The 13,370-nt window shown below is 25.6% G+C and overlaps 1 protein-coding gene across 2 annotated transcripts in view; it reads right to left on the reverse strand.

Moving 5' to 3' along the window:
* LOC112689555 overlaps positions 1 to 13,370 on the reverse strand; it is a 77,369-nt gene that overhangs the window by 59,219 nt on the left and 4,780 nt on the right. Inside the window, exons 1-2 of one of the 2 annotated variants that reach the window (XM_025563327.1) lie at positions 11,650 to 12,304; positions 7,157 to 7,404 (exon numbers count right to left, since the gene is read on the reverse strand). In XM_025563327.1, the coding sequence (XP_025419112.1) occupies positions 7,157 to 7,250 (94 nt within the window). In that variant the 5' untranslated portion in view covers positions 7,251 to 7,404; positions 11,650 to 12,304. Of the gene's footprint in view, positions 1 to 7,156; positions 7,405 to 11,649; positions 12,305 to 13,370 lie in introns of those variants that run through there. The other variant, XM_025563328.1, reaches the window with a different exon arrangement.

The raw sequence follows: 13,370 nt of genomic DNA on the forward strand, positions 1-13,370 counted from the left end.
TCTATCCATATTGTTTGATACATTTAGGGTTTAAAATTTAGTTTCTACTACGATTTGTAAATCTTATTTTATAAATCAACTGCTACAATAAAATCTTTGAACAGAGTTCAAAAATTATTATATTTATATTTTTGGTATATAAATATTATGTTAACAAAAAATAATTAAATATACAATAAACTATTGATCTCTGTTTTTCATCTTCTTTTGAATGCTATAATAATCGTTTTTTAATTAACCTATTTAATCTCGTAATTTGTTTAAAAATGGTGCTGGAAATATTTTATTTGTATTTTATAACACATTACATACGTATATAATAAGAGTTAACTTTTTATTTCCATTTTATTTTCCAATGATTAATATTAATTTAAAATTATGTTATAATTTATATCATATAACATTATACTTACTTCGTCTAAATAAATATAATTTTATACAAATTAAAATGTTTATTTTCATTTTCTAATACATTTGATGTATTTAATGCTATTTGCCAAAGAAATTGTAAATATTATGTATTTTAAATAAAGTACTTTAATAAAATATTAGAATCTATGAAGTTTGTATGATAACTTCATATTCATTTATTGAAATAGTTCTACAAATAATTTTAATGATTAATTTTGCAAAATATAAATCTTAAGAAACGAGTTTACGACAACTGATAATCACGATTGTTTAAAACACCAATTTCTCAATTTTGTTATGTATTTAAATTAGCTGCAAATTAATTCGATTGTATCTTAAAACTATCAAAGTCTAGAGTTCAATATTTAAAAATATTTATGTTGTAGTAAGTATAGACTTTAAGTAATATCTTTTTGAATTTAACCTAATATATATTATAAACAGTTAGTAATAATAAATTATTTAAAAATAAATAAATAAAGTAAATTGATCATTTAAATACACCTGTATTCTCCAAATTTTAATTTGTATTCATAAATTGTATTTAATTAAATACAAAGTTCACAAAGTGAAGATTTAAAATAAAAATAAAACATATTAAATTTTATAAATTCTTAATTGTTATCGCTACTATTTAGTTAAGCAAATAAAAAAGTATGAAATGTTAATAGAAATATAATTAAAAAAAAACTTAAATTCGTAATTTAATAAACATTGGGCAATTCAATGGATTTTGTAATAATAGTATGTTTCATGATGTCATTGTTTAAAAAAAAATAGCAATATCTTAAATATTTATTGAATAACGCATACTATTCTTCGTGAAAATTGGGATGTGAACTGGAAAAAACATATACTACTCTACTACGTTGTCCAATTTCACAGTCGATTTGATCACCAGCGTTCTGCCCAATCAGCTGAGCAATTTGGATTTTACCTCTTATCGTAAAGAGTAAAAAAGATAAAATGAGTGGTAAGGTTTATTACATATATATTTTGATTTTCTTTATTTACTATAACAGAACAAGTAACAGAAGTAAACATTTCAATTTCCAATTTAAACATTTAAATTATCAAGTATTATTAATTATACTTCAATATAATTATTGTAGTTATGATTTTTAAATATCTATCAGAAATTATAAATGTTCAGTTTATATTAAAATGCATTTAATAGTTACCAAATCAAATTTGAAACATAATTTATGGACAAGTTAAATCACATAATATATTTATTCAAGTGATTTTATTATGACAATAGTAAATTAAGATATTAACTTTTTGTTTTATAATAATAATATAATATACCTGTATCATTATTTTATGATTTAACGTTTTCAAATTATAAGTTGATTATTAAGAATATTGATTTAACAATAAAATATATATTGTAGTATAAAAAGTTCTACAGCTTATATATAATTATAGTATTTTAATGATAAAAAAATTTATTTTAAAACTTGTAAATTTTCCAATTTTTTGTGAGAAAAATATTATCATTTGTAAGTTAAAAAAGATAGATCTTACAGAATTGCAAGTTTTTAAAAAAATGTTAACCAACCATTCTTGGACAATTCTACCTTAAATATTTATATGCAAGTGAACATTTCAATATTAATACTCTAATTCACACCTGGTTAACAAAATTAAACGATTGTTCTACATAGAAATTGTTCTGAAATCAGTTTTTATACTTGTAAATATAAAAATGTTCAGTATAAACTGTAATTGGAATTACATTTTTATTGAATAGATTTAGATGTATATTGCATTAACTACTGAATTACTACTATATTGTATTGTTGTAATTAGTAAAAGCCGATTCAAAAATTACAAGAAACATTACAATTCACAGAAATCAGATTTTATTTTTAAAATTAAACTAATAATTTTGAGTCTTAAGACTTGACATTTGAATAAAAGGATAGTTAAATTAAATTATATTATCACAAGAAGTTGGAAACTTTTTTTATGAGCATTTCAATTCTATATTTAATTTTTGTGTGCTTCAAATATGGGAATAAATAATTCAAAGCATATTTTATAAAATTTAAAATGTGATTATAAATTTTAAAAATTCATGGTTTGTGAGATTTATCACTGCTATTATTAACCTACTTTTTTATATTATTTACTAACAATTATATTGTATATTATTAAACACATACTTTTTACAATATTGTTGAACATTAAAAAGAGAAATATCAATAAAATCATATTTCTTGGTATCAATAAGGCCAAAGGTAGTGAAAAAATAAATAAAAAATGTTTACATAACTTTTAAAAACGATAATATCCCATGAAAATAACTTAGAAGCATATTACTGGAATTTTAAAAAAAATTAATTTTTCACCCGTATATTTTTATTACAAAATTATTTATTTAATGTTCCAATCAGTTATTATGATTCAAAATTAAAACAAATATTTATTTTATTATAATCATTTCTTGTCTAATATATTCATCAAAATCAAACACCGAATCGACAAGAACTGAGCAAGTAAATGACAGATTTTTTAATGTTGGTTCTTTTCCTTCAATAATTATGAATTCTTGGAAGAAGAGATTGAACATAACATGAATAATTCAACAAAAAATTCACCTTCTGAATACATAACAGGCTGAAATAACAATAACGTCATATTTGTTACGGTAGAAAACTTTAACTTAAGATGTATATGACAACTTATTGAAAACCCTGTCAATCTATCATATACCATTCATCAAGCTAAATACATAATATATACACATATACTGGCTATACACATAGGCGTGCGTAGACGGTCAAGCATAGATCAATTAATGCTCCAATATTCGGGCAGGGCCCTAATTTTTTTTTTTTTAACACATTAATATACATTAAAATTGTAAACTAAAAATTATGTAAATAGAATCAAGTTGTATGTGCACACAATATTAATTTGATAATTTCTAGATATATATAGGTATATAAGACTCTTATAACTGATTAATTTCTTATATTTAATATTATTAATAAATACAATAAAATACCTACCTATTATTTATTATTTACTTTACTTATATATTACTTACAAACTTGAAAATGTAATGTGTTTGATAGAAAATAATTTTTATTGAATATTGACTTTTAATATTTACCAGTTCGGCTTCTTTACGAGCTTTACATTTTATATTTTCACAACCACTTCGTTAACTTGACATGTTTGAAATGTTTAAAAATAAATTATAATAATATCTCACGCTATAATTTAACGGTACTATATTATAAATATTACTTAACAGTTAACACGTTAAACAGTATTACAATAAGCACTAAACACTGATCAGACAAGTATCAACACACAACAGTGAACGGTTAACTGATTATATATTATTGCAGAGCGGATAGTTTACGGTCTTTCATTAATTGAAAGCGACTCATTATAAACGTATAGAGTTTTCCTTGAGTCTGATGATGCAGGTCCGCTTACCTTAATATTATAATTATTAAATATACATCGCTGGTTCACAAACTGAGGGCCGCATACACATTGCTGGGGAGGCGTACGCAGTTATTACGAAGTGAAATTTTTATTGATTAGTTCCAAATATTGTATAGTTTATTTGTAATATACTCAAAAAAAAGTGATCGATTTATTTAATTTATAGGAGTGGGAGACGCGAGACTTTGAAAATCTACAAAGGGGACGTAGAACAAAAGAAGTTGGGAACCACTGATATACACGATGTATATAAAAATAAAACAATATATTTATTTATAATCAACCTATTAATGTACACAATGATTTTATTACATGAATAAATCAATAAAATTGATGTAGTCAGTGTCGGATCTAAAGAGTGCGAGTAGTAGTTTTTGTTATCGAATGCCGTATACTCAGGGGTACCTTAATATCTAAGTGTATACTATTGTGAATTTAAAGGAGGGGTGAAAATTGTATTTGCCATGGAAGACAAATACTCTAGGTCCAGCAGTGGATGTAATGTTACACAAATATTTGTTATTAAATTTCACTATTACGAAATAACATTTTTATGATTTCCTCGAACATATTGTTATAATTAATTATATACCTACACGAATTTAAAATTGTATTATGCCCCTAAAAAGATTCCGATCGTCTCGTGCACACGCCTATGGTTATACATATGGTATACAGTTCGTGATAACAGCCCAAACTCGATGGTCATGTAAATATTGCATCTACAATGGTGTATTGTTTATTATTTGAACTCATTTATACACAATCTTTAATACTCATATTATAATTTTACATTTAAACGTATATATGATGTTATATAATTTAGCTTTTTGAAAAATTTTTTTTTTCTTTATAATTTTTATAATATTATCCGTAATAAAATTAATTTTGATATACTTGTTTTCAGAAAATATTACCTAATGATAAATTACCTCTACCAAAAACTGATTTATGGACAGATTCTCAATTCAATAATAATGACATACCTTTCACTCTAGTTTACTGTACTTGTTTCGTTTTTTATTGTATACATAAATGTAACAAATTTGCCTATACAACGTGCCGTGATTTCGAGATGAATTTTTACCGTATGTAAACGTAAAATTGGTGTCATATATTAATACTATTTGAAAAAATATAAATTACGATTTTTTTTAATAAAATTTATTTGTAGTATTTTAAAAAAAATACATTATAGTTAATATAACTATACAGTCGATAGTAAATATTATTATTCACTTAAGACATGATCAGAAACTGCTGTTCAAATAATTAGTTGTTAGATTTAGATTTTTTCACAATAATTAAATAATTATTTAATAACAAAAAAAAAAAAAATCATTATCATCGATAACTTATGACTCAAGACCGGATTTTATATAAAATGCATGTTTATATTTTCTACATTATATACATGCAGTTAATGAGTGTCCACAAATCTTTACTTGTTTGATTAAATAACAAAATTGTATACTACATATTTTAGCATATTCTGATGTTAGTGCATGTTCTGCATGTTTTTACATATTTTAACAAAAAACCATACAAATATACATTTAACAATCAAAAAAGGTGTTGAGTAAAAAAACTGATTATATGTAGGTACGCGTAAGTTACTAAGCCTCTATAGATTGGTTGTACAAGTTTTATAGAAAAGACTTAGTTTTACCTATTTTATCTAATATTATGGATAAAATACCCAAAACAACATAAATAAGTACATTATTATAACCACTGCTACATTTGTACAATTTTTGGTAAGAATTACGCCAAAGTAACTCATCAACGCTGAGCCTCCCCATATGGGTACACATGTATTGTTTTTTTTACAACATGTTATAATAAATTTTTATTGATATTTTCATGTATTATTATTGCATGAGTTTATATGTTATCTCTTCTTCATTTTGGTATAATATTTAGCAGTTAATTCATAAACAGTGTCTATTGACGGTATATTATTTCAACCAACATTTTAAAATAAGTGATTTTTTTAATTTTTCTGATATTCAACTACAGTAAGTAAAAATTTGTTATTTTTATAACTTCTATAACTTAACAAATTACAATTCCGTTTTGAATATTTGCATCTCACTTTTTGCTATTGAAAATTTGAATAAAATGAATAAGTAATTATCAATAGAAAATTAAAATCAAATATAAAATTTAATAAAAATTGAAATTTTATTTTGCATCTTTTGCATTTTTTTACTTTTTAGTGCATTTTTGCATACATATTTTATAATTTAAAATGTAAATAAATCCGGTCTCAACTTATAACTAATAACTAATATGTTTTACATTAGGGTAATATCTCATTACACTAAACTTTGTTGTTTATTTAATATTATTTTTTATTCAAATTTTAAAACTTGTATTATATAACTAGAATTATAAGATATTATATTGCATTGACAAATATTATGAACCATAATAATATACTGAAATCTAATAAAAATCGTAAAAATATTATATTATTTTTTCCTTCATGTATACTTGTAGATTTTTAAAAAATATATATTTTATATATTGAAAATTTAAATTACAATATTTTCGATCAATATATATTTCTATTGAATATTTATTTAATTAAATTATTTCAGTAATAGTGTAATAAATTATAAAAACAATCTAAACAAATATAAGCTATTGCTTTGTATTTTTATCATTATTAACAATTTTTTTTTATATAAATCTGTATTTAGTAATCCAGAATACGTTCAGTTGTTATAATTGATGGGAATATATTTATATATATTCGTGACCATAAATTAAATGAAAGGGCCAGGAAGTTAATAAACTTCCAGTTGCAAAAGGTCGTTTCGCATAAACATAATCTGAAAAGGGAACAATATTTTTATAAAACTAATTTATAAGTTGTTTTTGTAAAAATTTCTGTTACTGAGTTGGTAGAACAATGTATGAAATGATTTTAATATTTACGCTTTGTTTAACAATCAAACAGAAAAGTAACTTTATTATTTAGATACATTTGTATTATGTGTGTATCGAACGGTAATCATTGAGCATATTGTTTTTTAAGTCAATATTTAATATCATATAAGTATATAAATAATGTGCATATGATACATGACCTGTAATTTTTTTCAAATTTAATTTTTCAATAAACATTACATTTAGTTTTATGATCTGTTGACTACAAAATATTGCAGACAAATAAATTATATTCATTAATCATTGTATGAACGTTTTATGGATAAAAAATATAATGTAACTATTCTACTTAAAATATGCATTGATGCTTTTTCACTTTATTAACCTTTAGCAGAAGTTCCTGAGTCCGATTGCACTATTCGAGACGTCAATATGTACCAACAGCTTAGTACGCTGAACAAACTGGAGTAAATTTTCATTATCAACGTATTATTTTTCCGTTTTTCAAATCAATGTTCTGTTATAAGTGGACACTATGAGCGTTGATAAATGCATTTTATTCAATGAACGACGCTGATTTATTGATACCATTGATATTGAATGCGTTTTGACATTTCACAAAAAACCGAACAGCTGAAAAAAATTTTTCACATTTAAAATTATTATACATTGCTTATTTCTAAAATTAAATAATTTAAGTACATAATATTATTATTTATAAGATATCCTGTAACGATTAACTAATCTAAAATGATTAAATAGAGATTTCTATCATCTTGCCATTTTCAATCATATTTAATCTTCGTGAGACGACTTATACTACGTATAATTTATTTTATGAGTGAAACGAAATTTATAGACAAATTTTAAAATAAAAGATTAATACACTTATAAAAGTGTATTAATATAATATTAAATTATTGTAAATTCTAAAAAATAGTAATGTTTATTTTTTATATAAATCGATATAAATTAAACTTAAATTTACATAATTATATTAATGTTAAAATGTATTACTTGTTTTAATGCATATGCACGTTAAATTGCTCATATAATTTCATATATTGTTTAATTCTGCTTAGTATTCAAACTATGCAAATTTATTTGTCACATAATACCTAATAATACGTTTCTTAATTTAGAAATTCCTCTAATAATTAAATTTAACTCACAGATTTAGTTGAAGTGGTTCGCCGATATGCTCAATTTCAACCATAAAAATAAAAATAATATTATATTATATATTTAAAACGTTCTTAGACTGACTTATTTTTATTTAAAATAAATTTGTACCTATACATATTATAAAAAAGATAAAACACATATTTCGTGTTCTGCATTATAATTCGTAGATCGATTTTTACGTACAGAATTATATTGATAAATTGATCATTGATTTTTTCTTTATATTACTAATATTATACATAAATTATTAACTTAACTCGTTATAATTATCGAAATGTAAGCTATAATTATTTACGGAGTTACTTCACTTGTACATACTTTTACTTAAAAAATATAATTCAATGTTTATTATAAGCTGTGCTTTAACTAACTATGGTAATATTGAATTTAAAACAATTTTTAAATTATACAGTGTCATTATATCATAAGATATTTATAGAATATTCATACAAGTAACCATCTTTTGTTAAGTATATATTTTCTACATATATTGAATATAAGATCAACATTTATAAAAGTTTTAAATTTTACTTCGTTGTTCTTCACATTTTTTTTTTTTTTTTATCTTTGATAAAGAGTTACTAAGTAATTTATGTTCTTTTTCTAAAATAAAATGTAATAAAAAAGAATAATAAGATCCATTATAATATATATTATTATCTAGATTAAATTTCTTTTGCATTCCTATCAAGAAATACACCATTCAAGTATTTTTCAACAACGATGTAAAACCTTATATTATACGTGAGAAAAATAAACAATTAAAGCGATTAATGATACATTTTAACTACAGTAGTGGAATATCAGCATTTAATTCACGTTCTCAATCCTTTAACTTAAATATACATCATTCTTAAGTGGAAATTATACTTAAGATCAAACAATATCCAAGTATTTTTCACACAAGTAAGAAAGAATTTTTAAAAAGGTTATATTAAAATATATGGTTTATTATTTTTATTATAGGCAATGGTTAATATTATCAAATCGTATGAAGTCGACATTACAACAATGATAACTATTTCGACGGAAAACGGAGAAACGAGATAATGAGCAAATGCATTGAGTAAGAAAGATAATCTTATAAAAATCTCTAAAAATAACATTGGTTTTATTTCTTACCATTTTAATTCTAACTTTTTAAAACTATTCTAAATAAAACATGGTGTAATTAATTATGTGTGACATGAACACCTCGTATAGTTTATAAAAAAAATTGAACCCTTCTTTAAATATTGAAGTAAATAACTTTATTATAGCTTATAACTGTAGTGTATTTTGTTCCAACGTATACTTCAAGTAAGTTTGTAATTACTATTGTTTTTTTAAGTTTAACATGGTAATAAGTTAAGGTGTTCATTGCTTGATATTAGTTGTATACTTGTTTAAAAGCAGTGTCGTTAACGTTCCATTTGACATTATTCAATTCGATTAGTTGTTAATTTTTTAAAAATAATAAATATTAAAAGAAATGCAATATATTCTTTATATCTAAAAATAAAGAACTCGAAAAACCTTTTTCTCCTTAAAAGTATAATTTATATGATAAAGTATATAATTTACTTTTAAAATCATATTAAAATATAGGGACATTAAAATTAATTTAATCAATAATCAGTATAAAACTAACTTAATTTTTTTTTAAATTAATTAAATACTAACTCTTAATTAATTTAAGTAAAAAGTGTCAAATATTTGATAAAAATGTGTAGAGCTATGGAAGAAAAAAATAATTACAATAATTACGATAATATTCTTAAAAACGAAAAGCTATTTTATGTTCTTAAAGACAAGTCTGTTTCTTCCTTATAATTTTTCAAAAAATTAATTCATTTCTTATATCGTTCCTATACAAGACTGTATAAATTAAATGTTCAATACCTAGAAAAAATACAACTTGAAATATACTATAAATAATATTTATCCTTTAGCATATTATAAAGATTAAGTTAGGATACTAACATGATCATGTATATATAAAATTCAACTATATCTAAATTTGTTATTCTATCGTTGGTTATTTTTTAAAGTACCTATACGAAGTATAATAATAATTATTGAAGAGCATATAATATTTTCTTTTTTCGATGTTTAACATAAAAATAATAACTTTCTAATAAAAAATAAAAATTATTGGTAAATAACTTCTTTTTGACTAAATAACGTATACTTATATTTGAATCAATGATAATTGCATAGCATGTATTTATTTATAAAATGTATTATTATTTATGATGTGTATACTTATAATTTGTTCCGGTAAAACAAATGCAATATAAAATTCATTTATTTAAATTATTTTAATTAATTTGGTTAAATTGTGTTAATTTCAAATTTCAATTACGTACTAATTATAAGTTAATATGAATATTTATAAATATTTATGTTTCAAAGCTTGAACTGATATAAATTATTAAAAAATAATTAAAAAACCTATAATTATAATGAAAATTACTAAAGCTATACATTTAAAAATAGTTATAATTTTATTTTTCAATAATTATTTATAAAATATTATTTAAAATTTATTCAAAAATATTCTACTTTTTAATAATTTATAATTTTACAATGCATTCTAATTTAAACTACCTAGAATAAAAATATATTCTTTAAGCAAATATTAAATTATTCGTGAATATTTATTTATATATTGCGTTACAATAGTGTTTTAATTTTTAACGCTTTCACAAGCGTAAAATTGCATTTATGTAGGAGTATACATTCGTATACAATTACATTCGTTTACTTCAACTCATCATAGTATGTGTTATATTTACATACTCGTACATATAGTTCATTACGTATTATCTATTTTATTTTAGAGTTTCATAGTGATTAAGAACAATAAATAGGTTTTCACAATGTTGTTTATGTTCAGATTTCGAAAAACTAATTGCATTATAAGATATCTAGCCATCTATTACCATTTGACGTTTATTATATGAAAGTAATACCAATGATTATAAATAGTACTATTTATAATCAGTGGTAATACATTCTCCAACCATAATTTTCAATGCCCAAGTAAATTGTATTGCTATAGTGTTTACATTATGGTTGTGATCTCTGTAAATGATAATGGGTTTCAGTTTAAATCGAAATATATAAATTATTATCTAAATCACTGACTTAATTTTAAGTTTAATAAATACGTTTTCCAGCCAACGCGCGATAAATGTAAGACTTCTACTGTTTATTGGTCGAACAACCCTGATATAGTTACTAAAGATAAAAATAACTCGTAGTACTTTATTTTACTCTACACGGTGTGAGACGAACCATTAAATACCCCTAATGCACAACACTCGTATCCGTCCCAGTGACAATACAAATCGTAGTATGCATAAATACGTACGGTGCGCCTGATTAATTATTATACGATTAGTCAACGATTTATTTTGTTTCTATGTCCGTTAATGTTACAATGTTACAACATACACCGATGCATATTCGATGGACAGTAATTTATGATATCGTTGTACTACAATGCTTAGATGCGGGTTTTTTTCACCGGTTCGCGTACGCGAATAAATCACGTGAAACGTCTGCGAATCACTTTCGACGTTGCACGCATCATAATAATATTATAATAATCGTGTATGTTTCGCAAGTCAAGAAACGAGCATCGTATCACAACGGACAGCGGTACGGTTTACAGCACTATCATGAAATCGTATTATTCGGAAAGTTTACTTTGTCTGTGTGCATGTGCATGTGCAGTGCTCGGCTCCGTGCGTTAGGTCATCGATGCCCCGAGAGATAAATCGCGACCGCGGTACGGCGACGGTTTGCGGAGATGGCGAAACTTGGGAAAACCGAACGGTACAAGGACACACGTGCTCGCCGAGGAGTGCGTTCGCGGATTTAGTATTACCCGCGACCCAACAAGTCATGGGGTGGTACGACTACGACGACGACGACAAAAACGTGGTAGTTTTTTAATTTAATTTTTTATTTTTCACCGAATGTGTGTAACGGAAAAAAAAAAAAAAACAAAAAACCGTCGGCGATCGCGTCGCGTATTGTATACGTATTACACGGCGGCGGTTGACGACCGTACAGTGATGTCTTTACGTCTGTACGCAGCGCACGCGACACAACACTGAACAGGACGTGTATATCAGCCAACGTATCAGCCAATGTGCGCGCGCCCGGCGGAGGACAATACATGCGGGGACGGTGACGACGACGACGCTGGTGGTGCCGGGCGATGCCAGCGACGGGGTGGTTGCGCGCGCGCGAGTGCGTGCGAGCGACGCTTTTCCGTTGGGCATTTTGCGATCGCATCGCCGCGGCAAACTGGAAAACGATCGCAGCGATTCTGGTGAACCGTTATGAGACAGATTTCCGGCGGTAACGGCGGACGCGGGTGCGGGGGTGCGTGGGGGGGGGGCAAACGGAAGAGAAAAATAACTATGCGAAGGAGAAAAAAAAATAATAATAATAATAGTTGCATCAACGTTTGTTTTTCGCGTCGCGTCTGATTCCCGCAGAGAACGCACGCACTGTGGTCCGCACCACAGTCGACTTCAGACGTATACACGCACGCACAGCTCGTACAAAACGTGTTCTTCGTGTATTGTGTGTGTGTGCGCGTGTGTGCGTATGGATAGAACCATCGACATAAATTTATCATAACGTTCCGGAACGCGAGTGTACACCAACACCACCGCCACCGCGTACCCTTTGAAATAATCTGAAAAGGATTATAACTTCTAGAATACATACCTTGGCTGCCGGCAAGGGGAGCCGGATTTACGTGAATGTAGCGGGTAAATGGGTATTTCGATTGGTTTTCCGCCTTACGTACAGACATGTTATGTTTGTACGTGTTATGTACCTTATGTACCGGGTAGTTTTTTTTTTTTACGCTCGTTTCCTCGACCAGTTAATCGGTTTTTTTGGAAAAAATTATTACATTTCGTTGCGGGAATCGGAACAACAATCTTGTAATCATGTTTGGCGTTCGCTCTTGAACTTGAGATACGATTAAGTATTCGATATAAACAAAAAATATATAGACAGTAGAACATCTCGTCGTGTTAACCATGTTACTGACAAAAGGGCATGTACTATCATCGTCAAGGCGGGAGATGGACCGTACGTTGAACGTCCGAAGCGTCCTTATACGAGCGTGACGTGCACACCGTGCTTATTTTACAATAGTATTTACGTTAGTTATGCATATTAATTTTACTCATGGTGTTGAATGTATTTCTTCGATTAATTACAATATGTTAGCGTGTTAATATTAATATTTATTAATTTACAGTTATTATGGATAAACTTTAATTAATTTTTAATTATTTACAACTAGTTTAATAATTTTTATGCTGTACAAATTCTGGTTTAGTTGAATCTTAAATAAAATTGAATAATTTTAAGGAAATCCAAATATAGAGACGTCCAATTTT

The sequence above is a fragment of the Sipha flava genome, unplaced genomic scaffold, assembly GCF_003268045.1.
Source record: "Sipha flava isolate LNK unplaced genomic scaffold, YSA_version1 44_pilon_pilon, whole genome shotgun sequence".
Classification (NCBI taxonomy): domain Eukaryota; kingdom Metazoa; phylum Arthropoda; class Insecta; order Hemiptera; family Aphididae; genus Sipha; species Sipha flava.